This window comes from Penicillium coprophilum, assembly GCF_028826855.1.
Source record: "Penicillium coprophilum strain IBT 35676 chromosome Unknown utg000002l_segment0_segment0, whole genome shotgun sequence".
Taxonomy (NCBI): domain Eukaryota; kingdom Fungi; phylum Ascomycota; class Eurotiomycetes; order Eurotiales; family Aspergillaceae; genus Penicillium; species Penicillium coprophilum.
In genome coordinates, this window is record NW_026622721.1 from 1,762,841 (window position 1) to 1,790,532 (window position 27,692).

At 36.1% G+C, this 27,692-nt stretch overlaps 3 protein-coding genes across 3 annotated transcripts; 1 reads left to right on the forward strand and 2 right to left on the reverse strand.

Moving 5' to 3' along the window:
* Positions 1-11,781: 11,781 nt before the first annotated feature.
* Positions 11,782-13,430, reverse strand: N7500_002032 (aminoglycoside phosphotransferase family protein; the record flags this gene model as incomplete). Its single annotated transcript, XM_056673178.1, has 3 exons — positions 11,782-12,707; positions 12,776-13,378; positions 13,421-13,430. 3 exons carry the CDS (start codon positions 13,428-13,430, stop codon positions 11,782-11,784), a joined length of 1,539 nt encoding a protein of 512 aa, XP_056536697.1.
* A 5,280-nt stretch (positions 13,431-18,710) lies between these two features.
* Positions 18,711-19,547, forward strand: N7500_002033 (Retrotransposon polyprotein; the record flags this gene model as incomplete). Its single annotated transcript, XM_056673179.1, has 4 exons — positions 18,711-18,846; positions 19,141-19,190; positions 19,218-19,275; positions 19,426-19,547. 4 exons carry the CDS (start codon positions 18,711-18,713, stop codon positions 19,545-19,547), a joined length of 366 nt encoding a protein of 121 aa, XP_056536698.1.
* Positions 19,548-25,637: 6,090 nt separating this feature from the next.
* N7500_002034 (uncharacterized protein) lies at positions 25,638-27,068 on the reverse strand (the record flags this gene model as incomplete). The annotated part of the gene is made up of 1 exon (XM_056673180.1): positions 25,638-27,068. One exon carries the CDS (start codon positions 27,066-27,068, stop codon positions 25,638-25,640), a length of 1,431 nt encoding a protein of 476 aa, XP_056536699.1.
* Positions 27,069-27,692: the final 624 nt, after the last annotated feature.

The following is a 27,692-nucleotide window of genomic DNA, read 5'->3' on the forward strand; positions in this document are numbered from 1 at the left end:
ATATAAAATAGTGATAAGACTTAGTAGCTTTTACTCCTAAATATCCTATAAGAAGATAAGAGCTAGTTTATTTAATACCTATAGATAATTTAGTAATAAAGATAATATAAGGAGATATAATATATAGCTATCTTAAGTAAATTCTTAATATTTAGTCTTTTTAATATAAATTTAGTATAGTTAACCCCTTTCCTATACTTATTTATAGATAATATACCTATAGAAGTAGCTATTAGATAATTAAGAACCTTCTAATATTACTTATATATTATATCTAGCTTCTTATCTTTAGTATTTATTACTTAGTTAAAATTATTCTAGTATTCTACTTAATAGTGTATATCCTAGTTTATATACTTAGACTTCCTAAATTCTATCTAAAGCCACTATTTAATAAATTCCTTACTTATTATATTATAGTATAAGGTAAAGGAATTAATATAGTTAGGATTTAGTATTATAAGATAACGAGGTAAAGATATATATTATAAAGAGCTAAGAGAGATAAACTAATAACTATTACATACTAATATTAAGGTTTATTAACTTCCTAATATATAAGGGGTTATAAATAGTATATTATTAGGGAGAAGGTATTAAAGAGTATCTAATAAAGCCCCCTTATAGTTTAAGGAAGTATAAGTATTAGAAAATTATAATATATTTAATATAGGAAAATATAAATATAGTAAGGAGTAAATAACTTATAGTAAATTATTTTCTATAATTAAAGTGTAAAAGACTAAAATTTACTATTTTTACTAAGTAGATCTATTAAACTATTTAATAAACTATTACTATTAGTTAGTTTATAAGGGTCACCTATAATAAACCTTATAGACCCTTAATAAACCTTATAGACCCTTAATAAACCTTATATTTCTAACCTTAGTTAGAAAATAGATAGTATATCTAGTTATTATATAAAGCCTTCTAAACTAGTTTAGATATAATTCTCTTATATCTAAAGACTAAAGGGTAGAAATAAAATATATTTCTTTCAAGGTAATATTATATATATAGATATATATCTTTAATATATATTTCTACTATAATATAGACTAATCACTTCTACCTTACTAAGTACCGCTTCCCTATAGTTATATAGTATAAAAAAAGTATAGAACTAAGAGAACTATACTTAAAATATAAGATAATTAAATAACTTTATAATATTTAATAACATAAATAGTTATAAATTAGTAATTATAATCTAGTAGACAAAATAGATATAAATAACTATATTTTACTAAGAGATATAAGTAGTTTTATCTACCTTAATTAGGCTTATCGCTCGAAATTTATATATCTAAGGGTCACTATAGGTTGTAGAGGGTTACCTATAAGCGACCCTAACCCTCAGAGGGTCAGGTGGAGGGTCCAAGATCATAGACCACCTAGAGGGTCACTGCCAGGTCTAACTATAACTATCTTCCTATTATACCTCTAATTTCTTATTCTAATCTAATTTAGTTAAAATATATATAGTATATAAAGTACTTATATACTAGTATTAATAGTTAGGATATAGTAGAAACTAGTGAACTAATATTAATCTAGTATTTCCTTAGGACTACTAATTCGAAGAAATACTAATAATATATTAAATAATATAATATATATAAGTATCCTACTAAGGGAATATAGGGGGATACTTATAATCTAGTATTAATCCTAGCCTAGGCTAAGTGGCTATACTCCCCTAATAATAGGTATCTCTTATAAGACACCGATTTCTTAGAGACTATAAATAAGGGGGTTCTCTAATTAGTTAAGGACTTTATAGTAGTATATTAAGCCTATAGGTCTATATATAGGTTTAGGAGTAATACTAAGGTAGATAAGGGGGATATATATAATTAGGTACTATATTATTTTAGGTATATATCGCTAATATTTTAGTAGCTAATCTATATTTCTTATTAATAATTTTTAGAGGTTTATTATATAATATACCTAAATCCTTATTATTAACCCTTATAAAGTATATTACTAAGATAGTAGTACTATTATTATATTAAGTCTAGATAATATTTATAGCTTAGGGATAAAGGATATATATTATAGACCTAGGTAAAGTATAATTTCCTAGATTTAGTCTAGGAAGCTAGTGTTAGTATATATAATCCTATATTAGGTCTCTCTCTAGTGATATATATTACTAGTCTTAAGTAGTCCTTTCTAGTTCTATTATTTAAACTATAGGTAGTAGAGAGTATTTTTAGTAGTAGTCTATTCTTATTTTAATAGGGTAATAGTTTTTAAGGGTTTTAATAGAAATAGTAGATATAATATTTATTATATTATACCCTTTATTATAGTTTCCTTTTTTATAGCTTTAGTTATATTATTATAGATAACCTAGGTTTATTTATCTTTTCTTCTTAGGTCTATATTTTTCTTATTTCTTTAATACCTTACTTTATTATAGAATTACTTTCTTTTTAACCCCTTTTTATACTTATATTAGTATTAAATTAGTATCTCTAATTATATCTCCTATTTATAACTCTCTTTATAAGCTAGTATAGCCTATCCTATAATAGTTTATATAGTATATAATATATTTATAGATATCTCTTTAGGAGTAGACTAATACTAATTTATAGTCTCTCTAGGTTTTTTTAGTCTATTACTTTACTAAAATCTATAATAGTAAGAATTACTAATATTATAATTAGCTATATAAGCCTTATAAGTTAGTAAGTAACCTATTTTATTCCTACCCTATTTTAGTACCTAGTTATACTAATTTTACTTAATTTTATAGGTCCCTAAGGGTATTAAAGGAAACTATTTTAAGCTATTAGCCTATCTTTCTTAGGTAGAGTTATTTTAGTTAAATATAGCTAGTAGATATAGCCCCTCTTTAGATATATTTATAGATAAGGAGGCCACTAAATTACTCCTACCTTATAAGTTTATTATTGTAAAGGATAAAGGTCCTTTTAATTATGACGATCTGGAAGGTGGATCTTTTCTGCCGAAAAGATTTCCGCTAAAAGGATTCTGCCGAATCTTTCCGCCTTAACAGAGTTTGCATTGTTTACATACTTAGTGGTGATAGGGCTATATAAAGGATCCGGTCCTAAAGTTTTCTTTCTTCCTTTTCCTTCTCTCTCTGTACTTAGTATTCTTATTGAAATACACTCTTTTGTTTAAAGAACTAGCTAGTAATATAATACTAAGTACCACTCTTATTCTAATAAAGTAGTACGACTATATAGACTATTATTATAATTAGTCTCGGTCCCGCTTTACCCTACTTTCGTTCCTTAGTATTGTATAGCTAAGACCTAATCCGAACCGAAACCTAAACCTAAACCTAATATCCGACTAATTAGAATAGCTAGATCGAAGCGAAACCTAGCTACTAGTTATAGTAAGTAGCCTATCGCTATACCTAATAAAGAAGATAGTAATAAGTAAGAGATAGTTACTTATAACCTAAATACCCTAATCCCTAAACCGTAGAGACTAGTTAGTACTAGTGAATATAAGGAAGATAATAATAATAGAGAAGGCTCCTCTATTTATAAGCGACTATAGAAGACTCTAACTCGTAAACGATTTTATAAACTCGCCTATAAATACTAGAACTTAAGAAAGAGAGTCTAGGAATTAGAGGATAAGTTAGCTATCCTATATTCTAACAAAATTAAGGCTAAGATAATTATCGAGGCGCTTACTTAGGAGCGAGATAAGGCGATCGCCTACTAAGATATCGCTATCCGTAAACGCGGTAATCTTACCTTTTGCCTTATAAATCTCTAGAGCTAGACTAGTGTCGGCGCGCCGATTATAGAGGCTACTACTACCTAGAAGTCTACGAAGATACCTAACGCTCCGATACTTAGCGATAGTAAAGAAGTCCGATTTAAAACGTAGGAAACTATTATCCGGTAGAAACTCGAAGTGAATACCGATTACTACCTATTACTAGTGTACTATAAGCTCTATATATAGAGTCGTTACGAAGGGAAGGCCTAGTTATATATTAGACCCCGAATAAGCTCTAAGTTAAGTAACCCCTATATAGACGCTAAGGATATAATTGTCTACTTAAAAACTATTTTTACGAATCCGAACCGATATACTAAGGCCTATATAGTGTACTATAAATTAATAATAAAGCTAAAGGATAGCTTTACCGATTTCCTTACTAAGTTTATATAGCTTATAGAAGAAGCCGCTATAATTAAGGAGAACCGTAAGTATAACTTATACTTAAAGCTACTATATCTACTATAGAGCTAGGTAATATAGGTAGTTAATTAGGAAGCTATAATATTCGAATCTTTCTCTAAGACTTACTAGAGTATATCTTATAAGATTAACCTCTAGTAGGAGGTAAAGACTACTTCCTATATATAATCCACTATTACTCCTAGCGGTGGTATAGGAGTAGGATTAACTATAAAGTTAACCTTTACCCCCTATATAAAATATAAAGAAAGCTCTAACCCTAGAAGACTCTTAAGCGCTGAGTAGGATACCCTAATAAAAGAAGGTCGATACTTTAACTATAAGGAGTAAGGATATATAACCCGTAACTATCCGAAGAAGAAGCTAGTTAGTACTATTATTGTAGCTTAGTCTTCTCCCTATATTATTAAGCTTAATAACGAGAAGGATAATAATTAGGGAAAAGTCGATACCTAGGTTAAGTCTCCTACCTAGGTAGATAGAAGGTATCACTATACTCGCTAGATTTATATAAGTTGATTAGAGGTCCTAGGGATAGTTTAGTTTTCGATATTAGACTAATATATAATAGACACTCTTTTTCTATTTTAGTGCTTAGTGATACCGAAGTAGATAGATATATATTCTTAAACCGGGAGTTAAGTGTACTTCTTAGTAAATAATTTAGATTAAAAGCTAAAAGTATAGGATAGGAGTGTCTGGTTCGAGGATTTAATAGGAAGCTTAGTAAACTAATAATATATATAGATAGTAGGATATAGTAGTAAGTTCCGATATTAATCGCTAATCTCGGAAAATACGATATAATCCTTAGAAGGAAATAGTTTATAGATAATAATATCCTATTAGATTGTTGTCGATACTAAATAATCTAGCTAGATAAGAAGACTCTCTTTAATAAGGTATTAAGTAAGATAGTAATACTAACACTAACCACTATTCTCTAGAGACCGAAACTAAACCCTAATTATTAAGCCGATATTAATCGATAAGACTATCTTTTCGGCCGAAAGGAATTAGATATAAAGGATAGCTATAGATATACCTAGGAACGATAGTATAGACACTAGTAAATTAAAGAATAACGAAAGATAGGTCGTAACCTAAACAATAGGAGTAAGATAGTAGTCTCGAAGACTTAACGATAGGATAAATTACTAATAATCGATATTAGTACTATCGGAGATATTAGTTTTAATAGACTCTATAAGAAAGGGAAGACTAATAGAGAAATCGAAACCTTTATCACTTCGCTCTATAAGATCGACTATATTATTAAAGTAAAGAGTATATAGACTTAGAACCCCAAAATTAACTAAATCCTAAGGACTCTTCCGAAAGAATACTATAACCTAGTAGAAGTCTTTTCGAAGAAAAAATCCGATAAGTTACTACCCTATAGGCCTAGTGTGGATTATAATATTATTCTTAAAGCGGAAGCGTAACCTAGATATTATCTACTCTATAAGCTATCACTTAAAGAGTTAAAGGTAGCGAAGAAATATATCCTTAATAATCTTAAAAAAGGATTTATTGTGCCGAGTTCGGCCCTATATATATCCCCGATCTTAATAGTAAGAAAACCTAATAGGGGACTTCGATTCTATATTAATTTCTAGAGATTAAACGTAATTATAAAGAAAGACTATTACCCTCTACCACTAATCGATAAGGTACTATAATAAATAAGTAAGGCTAAGATCTATATAAAGCTTAATATCTAGTAAGGCTTCCACTAGATTCGTTTAACACCGGAGACAGAGGACCTCACTATATTCTATATAAGATATAGATCCTTTAAATATAAAGTGATACTATTCGGATTAATAAATAGCCCTATAACTTTTTAAAGATTTATAAATAACGTTCTTTAGGAGTACCTAGATAACTATATAGTTACCTTTATAGATAATATCCTAATCTATAGTAAGAATATCGAAGATCACTAGCGATAGGTTAGAGAGATACTTAGTCGCCTATAAAGGGTAGGTTTATAAGTTTCTTTACTAAAATCCGAGTTTTCTGTGAAGAAGACTAAGTTCCTTAGGTTTATTATAAGTACTAATAGTATAGCTATTAACCTAGAGAAGACTTATATAGTCTAATTGTGGATAGTACTTGTGAGCACTTTAGCAGAAATAATATTATAGCCTAATAGTAGGTTATAATATTTTGTAGGGGAAGGTGTATTAGGTAAGCTTTATCTTATATAATATTGTATTATATAAGATATAGAAAGGTTTATACTTAGCTTAAGTAGATAATAATAGGTGAGAGGTAAGAAAAGTTGTATTGAATAAAATTGTTTTCTAGCTAGGAATCCTCTATTCCTTATATAGGCAAGCTCTAGCAGTATAGAATATCATAGAAGGTCATTAATAATATAATGACTTCATTATGATATCCTAGATTTATGGCGATATATTGTGAGTCATAATATAGTTTACCGTAGATAATATATCTAAGGTTCTCTTAGATACTACCGGTAAAATATATATCTTATACTCTCACACCATAGTATATATCTTACAATTACTATTATGCTTACAACCTAATATTATACTTAGGAGGAGATAAAGAAGTAGCTCACTAAGTAAAGGTAATAAGATATAATCTAGTACTAAGGATAGTATAGATAAAGAGGGTAAAATTCCTCTCCCTTAATTATCTAGAAGAGTTTAGAAGGTTTTAAAAAGGCTTAATAGATATATAGTAGTCTAGTAGATAGGAACTAGATTTAAGAATATAATATAAGTTTTTATAATAATATATCACTAAAAATTAATATTAAAGAACTTTAGATATATAATTAGGACACTTAAAAATATAGGGTAAATCTATATAAATTATATATATTATAAGATTTACCTATTTATCTTATTTAATAACCCTTAGGGTTACCTATAGGTAACCCTCCGAGGGTCTAATCTCTAGGTAGATAACCCTTAGGGTTAGAAGGTTAGACCCTCGAACCGCCCTAGTGGTGGGGCAGTTCGAGGGTCGTGAGGGTCACCTATAGGTCACTACCAGGTCTAGTTGTAGTATAGAATTATAATTATAACCCCCCCTTAAGTATAAATTCTTAATAAAGATAAAAACAGAGAGCCTTTATTTATAAAGGAGCTAGCCTCAAAAATTGTGAAGGATATGCCTGGGCGTATATTCTCCCACTCGGCCAAAAGACCATTATATCAGAGCTCTTGCTCTGATATGCCTAGGACCAATATATATAGTAGCGCACATAGTTTATCTGTGATAACTATCACCTCCCTTCTAGGAGGCATATCCCTATACCTATTTCAGAGCGTGTAGTGCCACAATCGGCTATCTTTAAATCCTTCTATTTCTTTAGCGATAGTGCGCTCAAAGCTAATCAGCGAATAGTAAAGGCAATACTAATTGGTGTGCGTTTTTTACGCTCCACTCTAAGCTCGTAAGCATATAGTAAGGAAGTATAGACATTGGGAATGACGTCTTAAATAAGAAAGGAACATAAACAGCTTATTATATTGTCGCCCCTAAGGGTAATGATGACTAATTATAGCTGATTAATCAACACGCTTTGTCAGCCGGTAAATTCAAAACTCCACCACAGTGGGTTTCGAACCTAGGACTCCGACTGTGAGAGCTCTGATATATTGTGAAGGATATGCCTGGGCGCACATTCTCCCGCTTGGCCAAAAGACCATTATATCAGAGCTCTCGCTCTGATATGCCCAGGACCAATATATATAGTAGCGCACATAGTTTATCCGTGACACCTCAAAAATCCTATTAGAATCGGGGTCTACTAGATAAAGAAAGTATACTACTTTAATAGTCTATTTTAGGCGTAGATAGGGATATCTATATAGGAGAGGGAGGATAATTATAAAGGATAAAGGTCCTTTTAATTCTGATACTCGGTTATTTACCTAAGCATGTTATTTATATCCTAGGGTCAAAGTGGGGTTAATTTGTAATTAGCTCAGTACTCGGTCTAAGTAAGTGCGGGGTCCTATATCTAAAGGATAAGAACCCCTAGATCCTTAGGATCCTATTCCCTCCTACAAGAGTTAGTCTTACAACTTGACAGAATATATTTTGATCCTCCCTCCCAATCATTTAGCCTTGTATCTTACCTGGTTGATAGGCCTTACACCTGATAATTGTATACTCTTACACCCTCCGTAAGGAGGGTCTGTAATTTTTGTAAAAAGATGTAAGGGCTGGTTAGGTAAAAACTAATAAGATAAATCTATAGATAGAGATTAGTTTTTTAGTAGGATATATAGTACTAAATATCTAGTTTCTATATAGTTGAAAAGTAAAGCCTATTAGGGATATATTTATTAATAAAATATAGAGATATACCCCTAAGTATAAGAGATATTAGCCTATTTTTATACTAATTATATAGGAACTATAGGAACTTACTACTAATAAGGTTATTAAAGTAATAAATTAGATACTTACTAGTTAGGAGACTAGGGAGTAAGAGGAAAGGGATCTATAGGATCAAGATATCTCTTAGTAACTAGATACCCTAAGCTAGTAGTAAGAGACCTAGTAAGAGATCTAGTAATAGGATCTTTAGTAAAATCCCTAGTAAGTAGGGATTAATAGGGAGACTACCCTACTTTAGGGGGTAAATTAAGATAAGATAGCTATCTTATTAACTTTAAGGCCTAAATCTATATATAAGGAGATCTAGAGATAATCTCCTATAAAGAAAAGAGGGCTACTACCTTAGTAGTAAGGATAGTAAGGATAATCTTCGCTTTAGTTACTACCTTTAACCTTAATTTAAGATAGAGAGATACTATAATAGTATTCCTAAATAGTAAATTAGATAAGGATATATATATTTATATACCTAAAGGCTTCTAGATTCTAGGTAAATATTAGAAGCTCTACTAAGCTTTATATAGTCTATAGGTATTACCTAGGCTTTAGTAATAAGAAGTAGCTAGTATACTCTATAAATTAGGGTTATAGTAAATAACTAAAGACCTATATATTTTTATAGGAGAAGGACTACTAGTCTTTTTCTATATAGATAATATCTCAATTACTGGCTATAGATCTATATAGGAGAAAGTAAAGTAGCTTAAGTAAGATCTTAAATTCTACTAGAAATTAACTAATTATAAAGAAGTAGCTTAGTTCCTAGATATCTAAATTATCTAGGATAGGGAGTAGAAGAAACTATAGCTATACTAAGATAGCTATATAATAAATATAAGGGATCCTGGTGGCCTTGAGCCACTAGATAGTCCTTATAAAGCGAAGTGACTTATTAGTGGTTAGTTATGACTAGGTATTAATTATATAATCATCGCTAAATTTAGACTCGCTAGTTTATATCCTATGATAAGAACTTTTAGTACCTAAGGCCTCTAGTACAGAGGCCTAGTAGAATTATTCTACCCTTTCTTAGCGATCATTCTTCACCGTATTAGAATCCTATAGATTTAGACCTTATATAGGAGTAAGGTCATATGACTTATACCTAAGCCCTTATGATATAGGTTACTTCACTTCGCTCCGCAATTATGACTTAGTATAATTTAATAGATAGGCCACTAGTCTATACCCCACTGCTAGTAGATAAATTAACCCTATTTTAGGGGGTAGCTACCCTAAAAGAGATCTTTCTTTGTTAGTAAAAGGTAGGATCTACTAGATATACTACCACTATTATAAGGCCTAATACCACTAAGGCCACTATATACCTAGTGTAATACCTAATAAACCTAGGTCCCTAGCACTGGTAAGTAGCTAATTAGGTAGGATCCTACCTATATTCTACCTAGTATCTTACTATTAAATATAGTGTAGATTTAGGGATAGACTTAGTGTAATTTATAAGTGATACTTTATATAGGGATTATCCTAATTAGACCTAGCAGTGACCCTCTAGGTGGTCTATGATCTTAGACCCTCCACCCGCCCCTCTAAGGGTCAGGGTCGCTTATAAGCGACCCTGACCCTAACCCTGGTTCCATGAGGGTTATATATAGATAACCCTCTATAACCTATAGCGACCCTTGGATATATAAATATATAGCGCTAAGCCTAAATAGGGTATATAAATCTACTTATATAATAGAATTTATTTATATAAAATTTATTTTTATTATAAAATTTGCTTATTTATCCTATTTAATAACCCTTAGGGTTACCCACAGGTGACCCTCTGAGGGTCTAACCTCTAGGTGGACTACCCTCTAGGTCGGAAGGGTCGTGAGGGTCACCCGCGGGTCACTACCAGGTCTAATCCTAATAGAAAGGGCTTAGCTAGATATATCTACTAAGTATATAGTGGCCTAGTGGACTAGAAGGCTAGTGAGTAACCTATAGTCACTACTTCTACCACTAAAGCTAAATTACTTAGGCTTTCCGAAGTAGTATAGTAGCTTTAATAGTAGAGGAGATTACTAAATACCCTTAGTTTTTACCCCTCCTATAAATTAACTATTAATTATAACAATAAGAGAACTATTAGCCTATTAATAAGCGAAGATATAGCGTTTAAGATAAAGCTTTAGTATATTAATATTTATCGCCACTAGTTAAGATAGGAAATTAGAAATAGAAGGATATAGGTAAAATAGGTACCTATAGTAAGTATAGTAGCTAATAGACTTACGAAATTACTTACTTAGTATAAGTATAAAGTATTTATTTAAATACTTTATATAGTAGATATAGGCTATTTAATAGTATAAAGAAGTAGAGAGATTAGTATACCGAGGTATATAGGGGTTCTAGTAATCCTATACTAGTATCGCTAAGGGGGTATATCGGAGTATATAGACCGGTATACCGGAGATTTTATTTATCTAGTTTATTTAGTAATTTTAAATCAGTAATCCGCCGCCCATATAAATTGCTAGGAAAGCGGATACTACAATACAGAGATTTCAACACTATTGATTAGACCTATACATTTCAGGATACCATTATATTTAACAATTAACCATCTCCTCATTATGTAGACAATAGCTACGTATTGTCGTGATCGCCAACTTATGGTGAAAACATACTGGTTGTAACGACAATCCTAAAGAAAATTGGCACCAATCCCGAGGGATAGAATCATGAACACTCTCAACCTCCAAAACCATGCGTGGTCTTTCCTACGATAGAGATGATCCGACGATCTATATACTAGTAAACACTCATGCCAATGTCTTCTAAGACACTACTCACATGAAGTTCTACATAGTCCTACAATAAACACAATATCTGCTTCTCATTTTGTTAACTCTCACACAAGGTTTTACCTGATGCAGCATAGCTCATATCTGATCTAAAAGGGTGCTCATCATCGTCTAGGCTTCACAGTATGATGAGGTGTGATCGTGTCCGTTTCATCTTCCCGGCCCAAGGCTCGAGAAGCTATCGGTACAAATTGCCTGTCCTTGACGAGTCGTCCTTCGGCCGCGAGATTTTGCTCTTCATACCCAGAAATCAGGAATATGACATTTATTGCCATCGATGGCGGCTGCGCAGTAACAGTATTGGAAAATCCGTCTCGATGCAACCCCAAGTTTGAGAAATGAGCAAGCATATTTTATTCGCATCAAATAGTTAGATATCCCCGGAAGGCATGCTGTCATCCTCATCGTCCTTATACGGCCAATTTCGCCAACATATCTCGCGCTGGTCCACTTCTGCTTGCCGAACCATTTCCATACGAAACTTTCGATTGCCCTCCACCGCCCTCTCAAAGTTATCTGGTTCGGTCCCGCCTTCCAGATCTATATCGAGGTGTTCTCTAACCCGGGACAATAGCTGTTCAGACTCATTCCATTCCTGCGATTCCACCATGGCAGCCTCTCGTTCTTCATCGCTGAACACAACTGGACAAGCGGCCGATGAGATGCTGCTCCATACCGATGGGGTCGTGATACCTACTAACGCAGCACGTAAGTTAATTACGTCTGCATCCCAGGGATACCCTGTCTGGCGAAGGAGATACTGCCGTATTCCGAGATAAGGAAGTCTTAACAAATCCATGTGTTCCTCATTGTGTACACCTATCGCGGCTGTGTAGTAAAGATTGGCCTCTTCTAAGCGAAAGACGGCTCTGCATTGTCTCTGTTGTTCGATTTCCATCTCATCGAAATCATCGGGAAGAGATGGAATATGCATACTTTGAGGATGGGAGGAATCGTGCTCACAGAATGCGGGATAACCCGCTTGCATGAAGCGGGGGAATATCACAGCATCCTGCCAATCGATGATACTGATGATTTTGGTTGATCTAGGTGCCAACAAAATGTTACTCAGGCTCAAATCGGGGTGTCTCAGGGTCGGAACGCTGTAAGAACCTGGTCGGATTATATGAGGCGCTAATTGTAGGAATCGTGATAGTAACGAGGTGTGCTCAGAGGGAAGTATGTCATGATTAGTCGGTAAAAGGAAAGTTTGGCGAGGCTGAGCTTTGGCGTGGTGCTGAATGATAGCCATCTCTCGGCGAGCCGCGGATGTAACACAGTCCTCGGGTGAAAGCCCTGACAATAATCAGTCCCGGTCATGGGAATTATATCTCTAACCCAAGAACAGAAAGGGAGGAGCGTACAGGGTCCGCGGTCAATTTCGGTTTCGCTTCGTTCGCCATGCCAAAACTGCCGAGCAGACACAGGGCCGATACAGAAATCCTCCACGATTGGTATCTGGGTTTCCCCGTCGAGGTCCTTCTTGTGATATAAGCTTCCATACGCAGGAAAATGGAAGTCAAAAATCTTCCTTTCCATATCTACGATTTGTGTCATGATATCTTTCGTCTCGTCGGTAGTGAGAGATAACCACCGTGAAGAAAGACTCTCTCCCTTCACTCGCTCCATCAGTATATACTCTGCTCCGATGGGATTGTTCGATGTTGTTGAATAAGCCAAGACCTCCGGTACCGGAAGTTTGAGGACAGATCGCAAGAAGTTCATGGTAGCCACCTCACTAGCGGTTGTATAATGAGGAGGCCCGGCAAGGGGAGTCGGAATTCGCGCGATCACTTCACGGCCATTCTTTGCTCGCAGAAGAAACACTTTGTTGAAGCCTCCCTCTGCAAACTTATTAATATCAGGGCAATAGTCTTGTTGTACTGCTTCGCCGGCGATCCGTTGGAGCTCTGTTGGTCGAAACTTGACGTATCGTTCGTTCAAGCGGGCGGTCTCGTTGATTCTAGCTGGAAGTCAGTGGTTACGACCAAAGCAATAATAGGCTTCACCTGCATCCATCGCCGTGATGTATTTCGAAAGAATTCCTCACGGAATGCTGGTGGACTGGTGGATAAGTGATGGCGGGTGGAACCAGACATGGCAGGCTGCCTGGAACAGACTAACGGTTTCCGCAAACAGGGAGCGGATAATATACTTCGAGTAATGGCGAGCCTCTGGAAAAAATTGACCATTGTTCAAAAACAATAGTAGAAAAAAAATATTCAGTCACGAAGACGTTGCCTGATGCAGGCTCACTTATCAATTGAACAGATGGGAGCTAGGTAGTTAGCTAGGAATAGATAAGGTAAGCTCTATAGCCGCTAACGTAATTCACTACCGAGTGGCCACTACCACCGAGTGGCCACCCTAAAACCTATATATTAAATTTAAATATATATAACACCACCAAAACGCTATTAAATTAAATATAGTAAAATCATCTATCTACCTATATACCTATTAATTATATACCCTATTTTTCTACACCCACTATACCTTAGTAGGGCCTATATACGTAGCTATAAAGCCGGCGAGTCGCTTATTTACGGCGGGGGTATAGGTACTTCCACTACTTCCACTATCCTAGTAATTAATTAAGAAGCTTCTTAAACTAAGAGGCCTTCTTTAGTAGGTATCTACCTTTAGGATTAAGTACACTTTTATTTCTACTTCTTATTTTTAGCGTATAATTCCTAGTTTTCTTTAGTAAGTAAGATAGTACCTTATATTATAAGGTAGAAGCCTTTCATAAACTAGTTTAATATATAATCTAATAGACTTAGTGGGCTATAATACCTTATATAAAGTAAAGCTTTAATTAATAAAGCCTATCGATATAATTCTTTCTCTATAAAGGGTATTTTTAGGGTAAAATTCTAGCTTAAATCACTACCCTAGCTAGGGGGGGTTAGGGTTTAAAGCTAAATATTAAGCTTTAAAATCACTTAGTTAGGTATAAATAATACTAAACTAGCTACTCTAAAGCTATTTCTAATAATCTCTAATTTAAAAGCTTTAATTTATATAGGTATACTTTAAGGAAGTTAAGTTTATCGATATAATTTATCCTAACCTATATTTTCGATTTAACTAGCTAGCTATATATATATTTTAACACTATAAAATAGCTAATATTAAGAGGCTATAAAAGGTAAGAGGAGTATAGAGATATATAGATTAGTATAATCTAATTTTTTTTATAGATTTAGTTAAACTTTAGGGTTAAATAGCTTCTATAACTATTAAATATTAGGAGCTAATATTTCCCCTTTATATATAAAGAAGTTATTAGAATAAAGAGCTTTTTAAGCTAATAAAGTCTAATTTTATTAGAAGTCTAACTATTAGGACTAATTTTAAATCTCTAGTTACTTAGAAGGCTATTAAACTAAGATTTAATAAAGACCTTACCTTTAAAAATTATATATAGAGGAAGTATCTACCCTAAAGTATTTATATACTTAATAGCTATTACCTACTTATAATTTCTAGGTTATAAAAGTAAGCGCTAACTATAGTATTTACTCTATATAATAACTCTTATAGTTACTATTAATCCTATTATAAAACTAGTCTTATTAAAGTTATAGATATTATTAGGATTAATTCTATATTAAATAATTAATTTTTATACTAGATTAAACTATTCTCTAATAATTTTTAGGTCCTTATATTTTATATATTTATAATTATAGTATCTTAAGAACTAGGAGGATAGGTTAGGGTACTATTTTATAAATTTTATAACCTAATTTTAGCTAACTAAAATAACTAGGGTAGTTCTATACTTTTTAAGTAGAAGATTCACTATTTCTTATATACAAGAAGGCTAGGGTATAGATCTATATAAATCTATAGAAAGAATCTATTTTTAAAGAGACTCCTCTTTAGTTTTAGTTAATTTTAAGTAATTAGTGTGTAAAGTTATATAGTATTATATTCTACTAATTCGGCGGCGGAGAGTTATATATAGGATATTAAAAGTACTTATAGTAAGAGTAATAGAGCCGATATCTTTATTTTTAATAGCCTAGATAGCTAATAAGATCCTACCCTCTTACTCTATTGATTCTTTTAAGCTTTAAGAGTGTATTAGTGGTATAGTGGGTGGTTAAAAAAGAAGGGATTAAATTAATTAATGTGTTTTGGGTAGGGGTGGCCACTTAGTGGTAGTGGCCACTCGGTAGTGAATTACGTTAACTAACTACATTTTCAGGTGAATGCCGATACTGGTCTGGGACCTACTAACCACTGAGAACCCTTTCATAGTATAGCTCACTTTATGTTTCTGATCGTAAAACCTCGAAATAGTGAAAACCATATCATAAGGGCTCGTGTGTATGTCACGTGACCTTACTCCTATATAAGTGTAATCCCACGTAGTAATTAGGCCGCTACTCCTAATAGATTATATAAGAGCATTTAGTTGACGTATTTCACAAGCGAGCTACGCACACAAGCGAGCTACGCACCCCACCCAAAACGCGTCTATAGATTAGCACTTAGTCAATTCAACCACCTACCATACCACCAATTCGCTCTCAATCCTCTCGCAATTTAACAGAGTAAGAGGGTAGGATCTTACTAGCTATCTAGGCTTTTAAGAACCAAGAAATCTCTTCAATTCGTGAAGTAGTGTCACGGATAAACTATGTGCGCTACTATATATATTGGTCCTGGGCATATCAGAGCGAGAGCTCTGATATAATGGTCTTTTGGCCGAGCGGGAGAATGTGCGCCCAGGCATATCCTTCACAAGTAGCCCGCCAGTTTAATATACCGTGTACAACTTTACAACGCCGCCTCACTAGTGATCCTATAAATCAGAGACTATTAAGAATAGCTTTAAAGCTACTAGTCTAGTGCTTTTTTTACCTGATTAAATGATTTCAAAGCTTAATATTTAACTCTAAACCCTAATACCCCCCTAAGTAGAGAAAGCGATTAGGACCTAAAGATACCCTCAAACTATATATAATTATAAAAGTAAGCTTCGTTAATTAAAGTATCACTTCGTATGAGATTAAGGAGCCCTATAAGTCCACTAAATAATACGATAAATTAGGTGTTACGGACCTATCAGGCACCCAGCGACCCAAACTACCCCACCAGCATCATGGGCCATCGAGAGCCAATCAACCTAGATCATGTGCAAAGGACACCCCGGCAAAACAGAAATCGTGTCACGTGATTATATAGGTAGTAGATAGGTCGACGGTAGAACGATAGATTCCGCCAAGACAAATCTACCAAGCTACTATCTACCTAACTACTCCCAGGAAGATAGGAGGATATATAAGGACGTTCATTCATATACTTAGTTTAGTTCTTTGTCTTCAATCCTATATTGTTACTTGTGTATACTTTTGAGAAACACGAGACTCTTGACTAAAGATATAACTTGACAACACTACGAGTTAGACTAATACCCCGGTATAGATCTACTCGGCGCTCTACCTAGTATCGATTCCTCGACACGACTCCTAGGGACTTAGGCTATAGTAAGGCCTACGGATAAGGTAATAGCTTAGTGACGATAGACGTATCGTTGATGTTAGAAAACCCGAGGCGTAATAAGGTAACTATACCCTAAACCGTCTAACCTAACCGTGACTAGTTAGTTAGTGCGTAATATATTGAAGACCGTCTCGATCTTAGTCTCGAGTCTAAACGAACGACAATATATCTTAAATCGAAAAGAGAGTAATACGGGCTCCGGTCTAGTAACCTGAGAAAGAGGAACCGGACTCCGACAACGAGAGAGATAAGACTATTACGAGGTAGGAAAAGCAACTAGCTAACCTATAACGTAACCTAGAAAAAGCTATATAGGCTATTAACAATCACGACGTAAATAATAGTAGTAAGTTCGGATAAGTTAACAACTTCCTCGAACAACTTAAGTAATAGGTGATCGGCTCTATACCTACTAGCGCGGCCGGTATACCACGACTCCCTAAGGTAGAATACTTTGAAGGAACCTAATCTAAGCTTCGAGGATTCCTTATATAGATAGATATATACTTGGATATAAACCGAGATAAGTTACCTAGCGAAGCTAGTAAGGTGATTTTTGTATCTACTTACCTACGCGGATAAGCCTAGAACTAGCTCGAGCTATATATACAAGATTATTATAAGAAGACACCGGAAGAATGGTTATTTACCACCGCTTCTATCTTTAAGAGCTATACTAGCTTTAGATAACACCTAGAACGAATGTTTGGAGATATCGACGCCTAACGAACCGCCGAAAGAAGACTATAGAAGATTAAGTAGTAGGGCAGCGTATCGGTCTACGTATCCGAATTCTAGTAGATCATATCCTACTTAGACTTACCTGATTAAGTGTATATTCTGTACTTCGAAGTAGGGTTAAAGCTAGAAGTTAAGGATAAACTAGTATAAATCGATAGACCTAACACTTTAGATTAACTTATCGCTATCGCTATTAAGATCGATAACTATATTAACAAGAGATAATATAAGCGACGAGAAATAGAGTAGTGGAAGAAGGGTAAATTATATAGATTTAATCGATTCCGATAGCATAGGCGCTACAAGAAAGTACCGCGTGATAACGATCTATATAGCCCGAAGCCGATAGAGTTAGATACCACTTAAGATAAGTAGAAAGAGCGTTGATAGAAAAACCTTTGTTTTGTATATAGGAAACTAGGACACTATATTCGAGAATATAAGAATAAGAGGCCTAACGGACCGCGGCCTAGGTACTAGGCTCTACGTAAAGAACTACGTACGACGTAAGAATAGATACCACGCGAAGAACTATATGCGATATAAGAAAACGAATACCCAATCAGCGAGTTATTAGAAGATCTCTTAGTAAGATAGAATAACCTAAGCCTAGAAGAGATATTAGCCGGTAACCTATATATTGAAGGGTTAACCAAAGGGCCACGAGCGGAATTCCTAGAAATCGAGTGGGATACAATAGAAAGTTAAGGATAGACCTAGTACGTGAACCTAGGAGCTAGCGACTCCTAGGAAATAGGTAACGACTTCTGGGAGTAAGAAGTAGGTTACCTAGGGACACTAGTCACGTCCCTAGGAAACTAGGAGAACCTAGAGACCTCCTAAGGGGCCAATCAGAGCGTAGAGCCTAATACACCGCTAAGAACGAACTAAGCGATCCTAATTAAGGGACTCGAAGACTTAGAAGAAGGAATACCTAAGTACGACCATAGATAGAACCATAAGGGAGCTAAGATAGAGCTTTAGGACTGTCTCTAAGAATGGAGTTAGGTCGATACGTTAGAAGGAAGGATACTTAATATCATGAATAGAAATAATCTAATAGGATACCCTTATAACGATTCCGCTTACACGTGTAAAGGATATACACAATACCTAGAGTATGGTAGGATAGCTAGCGTGATATACTACGATGAACTATACACAATTCATAGGTCCGGTAAGTTAGATCTAGGTATCGAACTAAGGCCACTAGCGTGGATAAAGAAACTATAATAGCGAAAGGAATACTAAGGAATTTAGTACGATAGGCGATAAATATATGATTATCGGAACTAGCTAACCGAATACCTCGCCGCGATAATATCGGGAACTTATATCAAACTTTATATAGAGTTGCCTACTAGAAAAGCCTAGACACTTATTGATTTAGGAGTAACGAATAACTTTATAAGCCTAATATTCTAGGAAGAACAAAGAATTCAAACCTAAGGATTACCTTATATAATCCTAGTTAGTGGACTAGATAGAGAAATACTCTCGGGAGGAGTAACCGAAGAAACCGTGACACTCTATATAAATATTAACTAGTACCTAGAGAATATTAAATTTAATATTCTAGCTATTAGGAACTACGATATCGTTCTCGGTATACTATAGCTTTGAAGGTATAACCCTAGTATTGACTAGTAGAAGGAAACCATTGAATTTAATAGATATAGGTGTATCGAATAGGGACCCTATAATCGATCATGAATCAGGAAACGACCTATAATAAGATAGGACGAAACCCCTATAGCCATTAAACAAGCACTAGATATGTCTGACCAAGAATTGTTGGAATATATGCTCGTTAAGAGCGAGAAGCTATACATAACCGATAGTGAACCCCGGATTCTAGAAGAGTATAAGGATTACTAAGATATATTTACCCTACTAGAGGAGGGTAAACTACCTAAGTATAGTCTATTCGACCACGAGATTAATATTGTGGAAGGCTCCGAACTAACCTTTAAGCCTATCTATCAATTATCGCAGAAAGAATCCGACACACTTAAGGAATATATCGACGATAACCTAAAGAAAGGTTATATCCGAGCCTCGAAATCACCGGCCGGATACCTAATTATTTTTGTACCTAAGAAAGATAGGTAGTTACGACTTTGTGTGGACTATCGATATTTAAATTCGATTATTATTAAGGACTAATACCTACTACCACTTATTTACGAGATATAGGGTAGGATCGGAGGAGCAAAATACTTCACGAAGTACGATATCACTAATACTTACTATTGTATTAGGATTAAGCTAGGACACGAATAGAAGATAGTATTTAGAACCAAGTTCGGACACTATGAGTACCGAGTGATACTATTTGGCCTTACTAACGCACCCACTATGTTTTAGCGATTCATCTTTAAGGTACTTAAAGAATACTTGGATATCTTCGTTGTTGTATATCTTAACAATATTTTGGTGTTCTCTAAGACTATAGAGGAACATGTGTAGCACAATAAGAAGGTGCTATAGAAGCTAAGGGAAGCGGAAGTCACCCTTAAACTTAAGAAATACGAGTTTTATATATAAGAAACCACGTTCCTCGGATATCGTATTAGTCCCGATAGACTAGGAATAGAGAAAGACAAGGTTAAAAGTATTATAGATTAGCTAATACCTAAAAACATTAAGGAAGTACAATAATTCCTTAGACTAGCTAACTATTATAGGAAAATTATCGATAGATACGCTAAAACGGCTATAGGGCTATATCGGCTAACTAAGAAGGAATAGTCCTTCTTATAGGATGAATAAGTAGAGTAATCTTTTAATAAGCTTAAAAAGCTATTCGCTTAAGGAACTATTATCGCTATATTTAACTATAAATAACCTATCGTTATAGAAATAGACGTATTAGACTACGCCCTAGGAGTAAGACTCACCTAGCCAGGGATAAATGGGAAATACCGACTAGTGGTATTCTAGTCTAGAAAAATGATCCTAGTAGAGCTTAACTACGATATATATAATAAGGAACTCTTAGCTATAGTGTTAGCTTTCTAAGTCTAGAGAGTATACCTCGAAGGAGCAAAATATATAGTAGTGGTTAGGTTAGACTATAAGAACCTCATATTCTTCACTACGACAAAAGTACTTACCTAATAATAAGCACGATAGGCTAAAACCCTAGTACAATATAATTTTAAAATCGAATATTACAAAGGAATAGAGAATAGCTAAGCAGACACTCTTAGTAGATAACTAGATTACGAGTTAGGAACTAAAGTAGCGGAACCCACTATCCTAAAACAAAATTTAGATAGAACAATCTTATACAATCGATAAATACTAGCCGCTACGCTAGAACTATAAGATAATAAACTGATCTAGAGGATTAAGTAAGAAGTAGAAAAAGACCAAATCTAAGAATTAGCCGGAGACGATAGCAAACTGGTTAGAAATCAGGAAGGAACCATCCTAATACATGGACTGATCTATATACCCTCGAGTATAAGGAAAGAAGTGATCTAGAAACACCACGACGACCCCACTTACGGATATATAGGGGTAGAAAAGACCATCGAATATATTTCACGAAACTATTATTTTCTAAATATATATCGAAAAGTTAGATTCTATATCAAGAATTACGATACGTGCTAAAGGAATAAGCTAGCACAACACGCACTATATAGAGAAATATAACTATCTAAGACTCCTATAGAACCATAGGATTAGATTACAATAGACTTTATTACAAAGTTACTAATCTCCGATAGACACGATATAATTATGGTTATAGTCGATAGGCTAACGAAGTACGCCTATATGATTCCGACAACGGAAACTATTACCACTGACGGAATGGCCAATATCGTCTTGCGATATATAGTCGCTAACTATAGACTACTAACCAAAATTATATCGGACCGAGATAAATTATTTACCTCTAATATATAGTAATCCTTTACGGATTAACTAGGTATTAAATTAAGAATATTAATAGCCTATTACCCATAAACTAATAGATAAACGGAGAGAGTGAACCAAACACTAAAGCAGTACCTAAGACACTACGTAAACTACTAACAAGACAATTAGGTAGGACTATTACTAACGGCGCAATTAGTATACAATAACGCCATATATATAATAACTAATAAATCACTATTTTACGCAAATTTTGGGTACTACCTAAGGGTAATTAGAACCCCGCGAGGATAGGTAGCTATAGCCGAATTAGTAAGACTTAAAGCTACTAAGCTTAAATAGCTCTATCTATAGCTATCCTGGGACATCGATTTCGTTAACCTCTAAATAAAGAAGTACTACGATAATTAGCATAAAGGAGGACTAGACCTAAAAAAGGGGGAAAAGGTCTACCTACTACAACAAAATATTAAGACAAAACGACTAAGCGACAAACTCGACTATCTATAATTAGGACCCTTTAAAATCGACGAAAAAATAGGATAAGTTAACTATCGATTAAAACTCCTATATAGTATAAAAAGACTTCACCCAGTATTTTATATCTTATTACTCAAACCTATATTAAACAATACCAAAATCGCTACCGATATAGAACTCGATATAGAAACCGAAGAAGAGTACAAAGTTAAATATATCCTAGTAGACCGATAGTATAATAGTTAGCAACAATTACTAGTACAATAGAAAGGTTACCCTACCTTAGAAAATATATAGGAACCTATCGCGAATTTAAGGGGCTACTATTAGCTTGTTCAATAATACTACTAGAAGGTAAAGCGAACTCCGGAACTACAAGAGATAAGGAAGACTCGGAATCCTAGAAAGAAGAAGGGAGACCAACGATCTCCGACAATATCCGATCGAAGTCAGGATAATCGGTAGTAGCGGCTAACTACTCTAGATTAAGAGTAGAAGAGGAAGGCTACTTAGGGGACAAATATTTTTCATCGAGAATTTAAAGAAGCTTAGTATTATACTCTGATATTTTAAAACCCTTTTGTTTTAAGAAAGCCATTTGTTTTCTTAACCGTCGCTAACGCGATATAGCCTCTTGATATTATTTTTGTTTATTTAGCAATTTTTGGTATAACTCTGTAAGATAAGATTATAGTATAGATAACTCGGGCTCTAGTAAATCGAGCTCACTTTTATTCTTTTTAATATTAATAGAAAGTTTATTTTCGGCGTTACGCAATAGATCCTACTTACGAGAAGTGTGGAAGTCTTATTTATATAACCTACCTACCTATATATAGGTAGTATACTTAGAATAACGACGAGAACGATCTATTATATAAGACATACCTAAACTAAGGTAGTGACCACAAGGAATAGTAGTCACAAAACTATTCGCCTTAATATAGTCCGCTTACGTATAATAAGTAACTAAAGAATCACAAGGAAGCTTAGGAGTACTTTCCAAGATAGAATTAGCCTTACGTTTAGGTATAACGGGATAGGAAGGATAGGAAACCTAACTTACCGAAGAAAGAGAGAGACCACGGATTTATAAGCTTCGAGGACGAAACTCCTAGGAAGGAGGAGGTGATATTACGGACCTATTAGGCACCCAGCGACCTAAACTACCCTACCAGTATTATAGGCCATCGAGAGCCAATCAACCTAGATCACGTACAAAGGATACCCCAGCAAAACAGAAATCGTGTCACGTGATTATATAGGTAGTAGATAGGTCGACGGTAGAACGATAGATTCCGCCAAGACAAATCTACCAAGCTACTATCTACCTAACTACTCCCAGGAAGATAGGAGGATATATAAGGACGTTCATTTATATACTTAGTTTAGTTCTTCGTCTTCAATCCTATATTGTTACTTGTGTATACTTTTGAGAAACACGAGACTCTTGACTAAAGATATAACTTGACAACACTACGAGTTAGACCAATACCCCGGTATAGATCTACTCGGCGCTCTACCTAGCATCGATTCCTCGACACGACTCCTAGGGACTTAGGCTGCAGTAAGGCCTGCGGATAAGGCAACAGCTCAGTGACGACAGACGTATCGTTGACGTTGGAAAACCCGAGGCGTAATAAGGTAACTATACCCTGAACTGTCTAACCTAACCGTGACCAGTTAGTTAGTGCGTAACATTAGGTTTTAAAAGCCTATTAAATCACTATATAGTCTACTACTTTACTTAAGAAGGAAGTAAGCGAATTACGCGCTTTAAATAAGAAGTAGAAGTAAAAGCGAGGCAAATCCTGGAAGTAGATATAGGCCGACGAAGGCCTCTTAGTTTAAGAAGCTTCTTAATTGATTACTGAGCCTATAGGAGTAGATAAAGCACCTCCTTCCCCTCCACGAGGAAGCCCTTCGCTGGCTTTACAACCACGTACGCGGGCCCCACCAAAGTGTAGTGGTTGTGGAGATATAGGGCATAAAATCAATAGGTGTTCAGCTATATAAATCAATTTATTTAAATCAATTAAATGGTGCTTTTATCGAGAAAAATATAGTTAAATTCAATGGGTTTGGTGGGGTGACCCACTGGCTTACATGGCCCACTCGCTTACCGAATACGTTGACTAGGCTAAAAGATCATAGGGACAATCGGAACCTCCGATTGTCACTGCAGCGGTATATATACTAGGCCCTAAGAACCCTTAGGGACCACACACCAACTAAGGAAGTCTGTACCTGTCTTTATATCTCGTTGTTCCCACCACCAACCCTCCTTGACGCTTCCCCGCTATCAGCTGCGAGCGTGACTTTGAACATGGCCGACCAAACTATCGATATTGTGCATTGGGGATAAGTCCAAACCCCTACGAGTCCCCTTTAAACGCCTTCTGACCTGCCATCAGATCGCATGACCCTTGCCGAACTGTTCTGACATTCAACATTGTTTACATTTTTGCTGGAATACACGTGTGGCCAGCAGTTTCTCCCAGGCAGAACAGCGTACCAGCTGTTATCCCTGAAGCAAGTTTCAGGACCTTCTTTGCCTTTTCTGTGTTCACATCATGCACGTTGATGACGAATTTAGTGGCCTAACACCAAATTGAGCGTTTTTTTTTAAATCATTGGACACACTTTACTTTTGGGCCCCCAGATCCTTGCAATTTGAAGCAGAGATGATGGGAGCTGCATGTACATGATACGCAATAAGGCTCCAAGTGATGATGACAGCGTTTTGGCTGTCAACTCAATGGGTATCCGGTGTGTTTCTCATGTGCACGACTCAGCCTCACGCTAATGCATGAACTTTCATATCGTTATTTTGGCCGGCGGCTACGTTTGTTGGCGAGTGACCCCCAAGCCGCAGCTCTGCTTGGTCCGTCTCTGGCCAGCCTTTGACCCCTGACACACCTGAGAGTTAGTAGCTTAGCAGCGAGTAACTGCAGTGGTGCTCATGTAAAAATAACTGACGACTCAAAGTCCCAGCATTGCCGCCCCAACTCTGGCGCCAATAATGGATAGGGCTCTAACTCTCGGGACTCCAATGCTCAGAATTGATATTAATCGTGCATATGAGACGAAGGTGATACCTGGCTCCCCTTCGAAGCGCCCGGTAATGTTGCTTGGGACTCCTACTTATTCCTATAGTATGCTCTGATTGAAAGGTATAAGAGGAGGGGGCCTTGTTCGTTTCTCGTGATTATTTTACTATACCTCATGCCATATCTTCATCCTATCCTCCCCATTTGAGAAAATAAAGGATCTCACACCGCTATGGCCACTAGAAATATTCAGCTTGTCTCTTTTCGCAACGTTTCATCTCAACGAGCGCATAGACGTGATCCGACGATTGATCTATTCGTGAGAACATCCAGGTGGGCGCTGAAACCGTGGTCTTTCCTACGATAGACGTGATCCGACTTCATACGCCGATATACTTGCACAGTCTAAATGAGAAAACGGCCGAGGAAACGAGACAATTTCTCTGAAAATACATCTTCGTGACAAGTGCCGTAGCGAACGTGAATTCAAAAGATGAGAGAAGGCAGCCTCCTGAAAACTGTGCTCTTCCGTGTACTCCTATCTCAAGTACTAGTCCGAGATCTTCAGGTCTACCTCATCGGGCTCCCAGGCTAAAACCCTCGTTGTCGTTTCTTCCAGTTTCTCCTCGACTACCTTTTCCATGTTTGCTCTTTCGTCTTCGGTAAGAAGGTCTATCCGTTCTTTCCAACGGTCGTCGTCGGTGCTCGTTCCGGGTCCAAAGAATCGGCCATCAAGCTTTTTCCAGAATACAGCATCGAACGCGAAGTTTTTCCTCGCCGCATAAGTGACCCAAAAATCACCGCTCTCCCAGCTTTGCTGCATTGGCGTGGAAAGCCTTTGTTCATCCTTCAGCCTACCGCGGTCTATGGCCATGTCCTCCTGTTCGCGTAGCACCTTCAAGAACGTCTGTAGGCGTGATTCATACACCTTCGTCCACGCTTCCACCCCATCCGGCCAATACTCTGGTTGCTCAAGAAGCAGCCACCACGGTGGGGCGTGAGAGAACTCCACTGGTGCAGCATAAGTGAAGTCCCAGTCCACAACCCCTACAATTTGAAGATGTTCGTTGATCAAGACGTTAGAGGGCCGAAGATCGTCACACCAGATGTTAAATGGTCCGAGATCTGTGGAAGAAGTCGTGAATCGACCGTCCTTAGCGAGCTTGCGGAACAATAATCTTGCAATATACCTTCGTCGACAGTCATCTGCGGAATCGATGGCATCGTTTTGTTGGTATGTGAGATGGTCGAGGTGGAGATCTGCTAGTTTATTGAAGTAGGATAACGCTGATTGAAAAGTTTCGTTCACCCTTGGCAACTTCGAGCGTGGTAGAGTCCCTAGACGGACGAGTTCGTTCGCATTATAGGATAAGGGTCTTTGCGCCACCTCCCAAGTGAAATCGTCAGTCTGGACCAATGATCCTATCCTAGGCAGCCGTAGCGTGGACAACTGAAGCAAAATATCCGCAAACTGCCCGTATAGCAGTTCAAGCTTGGCGTCATCAACGTGTGGGTCGAGAATCGGACGATCCTTAATCGTAAATCCAGGGGTATTAAGGACGTCGCTCAGGTCCATTACATGGTCAATGTATTCCATGATGATAAATGGACCAAGGCCGAGAGGATTTTCCTCTTTAGTGCCCCAGTGCAGGACAAATGGTACGGGAATCGTCGTGTGCTGTTGAATATACCTGATTATATCGACTTCATTGCGCACCTTCTCATCGGGAAACATCGTAGCACCGGGTTTGGGAAATCGAATGATTGCAGAACCGCCGTCCTCAAACTTCATTCTGAAGGACACATTAAACGCCCCAGCTTTTGGATCACACAGCTCAATGGGCACTCCTCTTCGATATTTCAGGACAAATTCACCTATAGCCATCAAAGTCTCTTCCTTGAATAATTCGTGTACCCAGGCGTCTTGAATGGCCTCACTCCGTTCCCACGCGACATCGTCGAAGCACATGCGAGTCCGCATCTCTGAAACTGTCGGAGGAATGGACAAGAACGCGAATACACCAGATGCTTGATGATTGAAGAGGACGTCGCGACGCTCTTAAAAGGGGGTTGAGCACTGAACATTTCAACACACCGACTTTGGGCTTTTACGAGGATCTATAATTAAACGCTGGTGGCTCTACCTACAGTGGTACAGCAGTAGTCTGTTGTTCGCCGCTCCCACCCCCGCTGTCCCAAAATAGGCTAGTACACCCTGTCGGTTTATGAATCGCGGCCATGGAGCTTTTTGGTACGGCAGAATCACGGTAGAAAATAGCTGTGAATATGGATGGTCAGACTAGATAGTAGTAGTGTTAATATCGCTAATACCTTCTTTAATAAGGTGCTAGTAGATATAGTTATTTCTAGTGTCTTCGTATAGTGGAGGTATAGGGTGAGGAACCCTATAAAGAGCTATAGTAATATAGTATCGATTGTTACTATCGAGGGTAGTCATAATAGCAGACTCCTAATCCCGCTAGTTAGATAGACCTTTTAGCTTTAGATAGCTACGAGCGAGGTCGGTGTCTTCTATACCTTGCTTATAGTATTGCATATCGAGGTCCTTATACTGCTTAGGGCCGGGACGAGATATGGTGGTGGG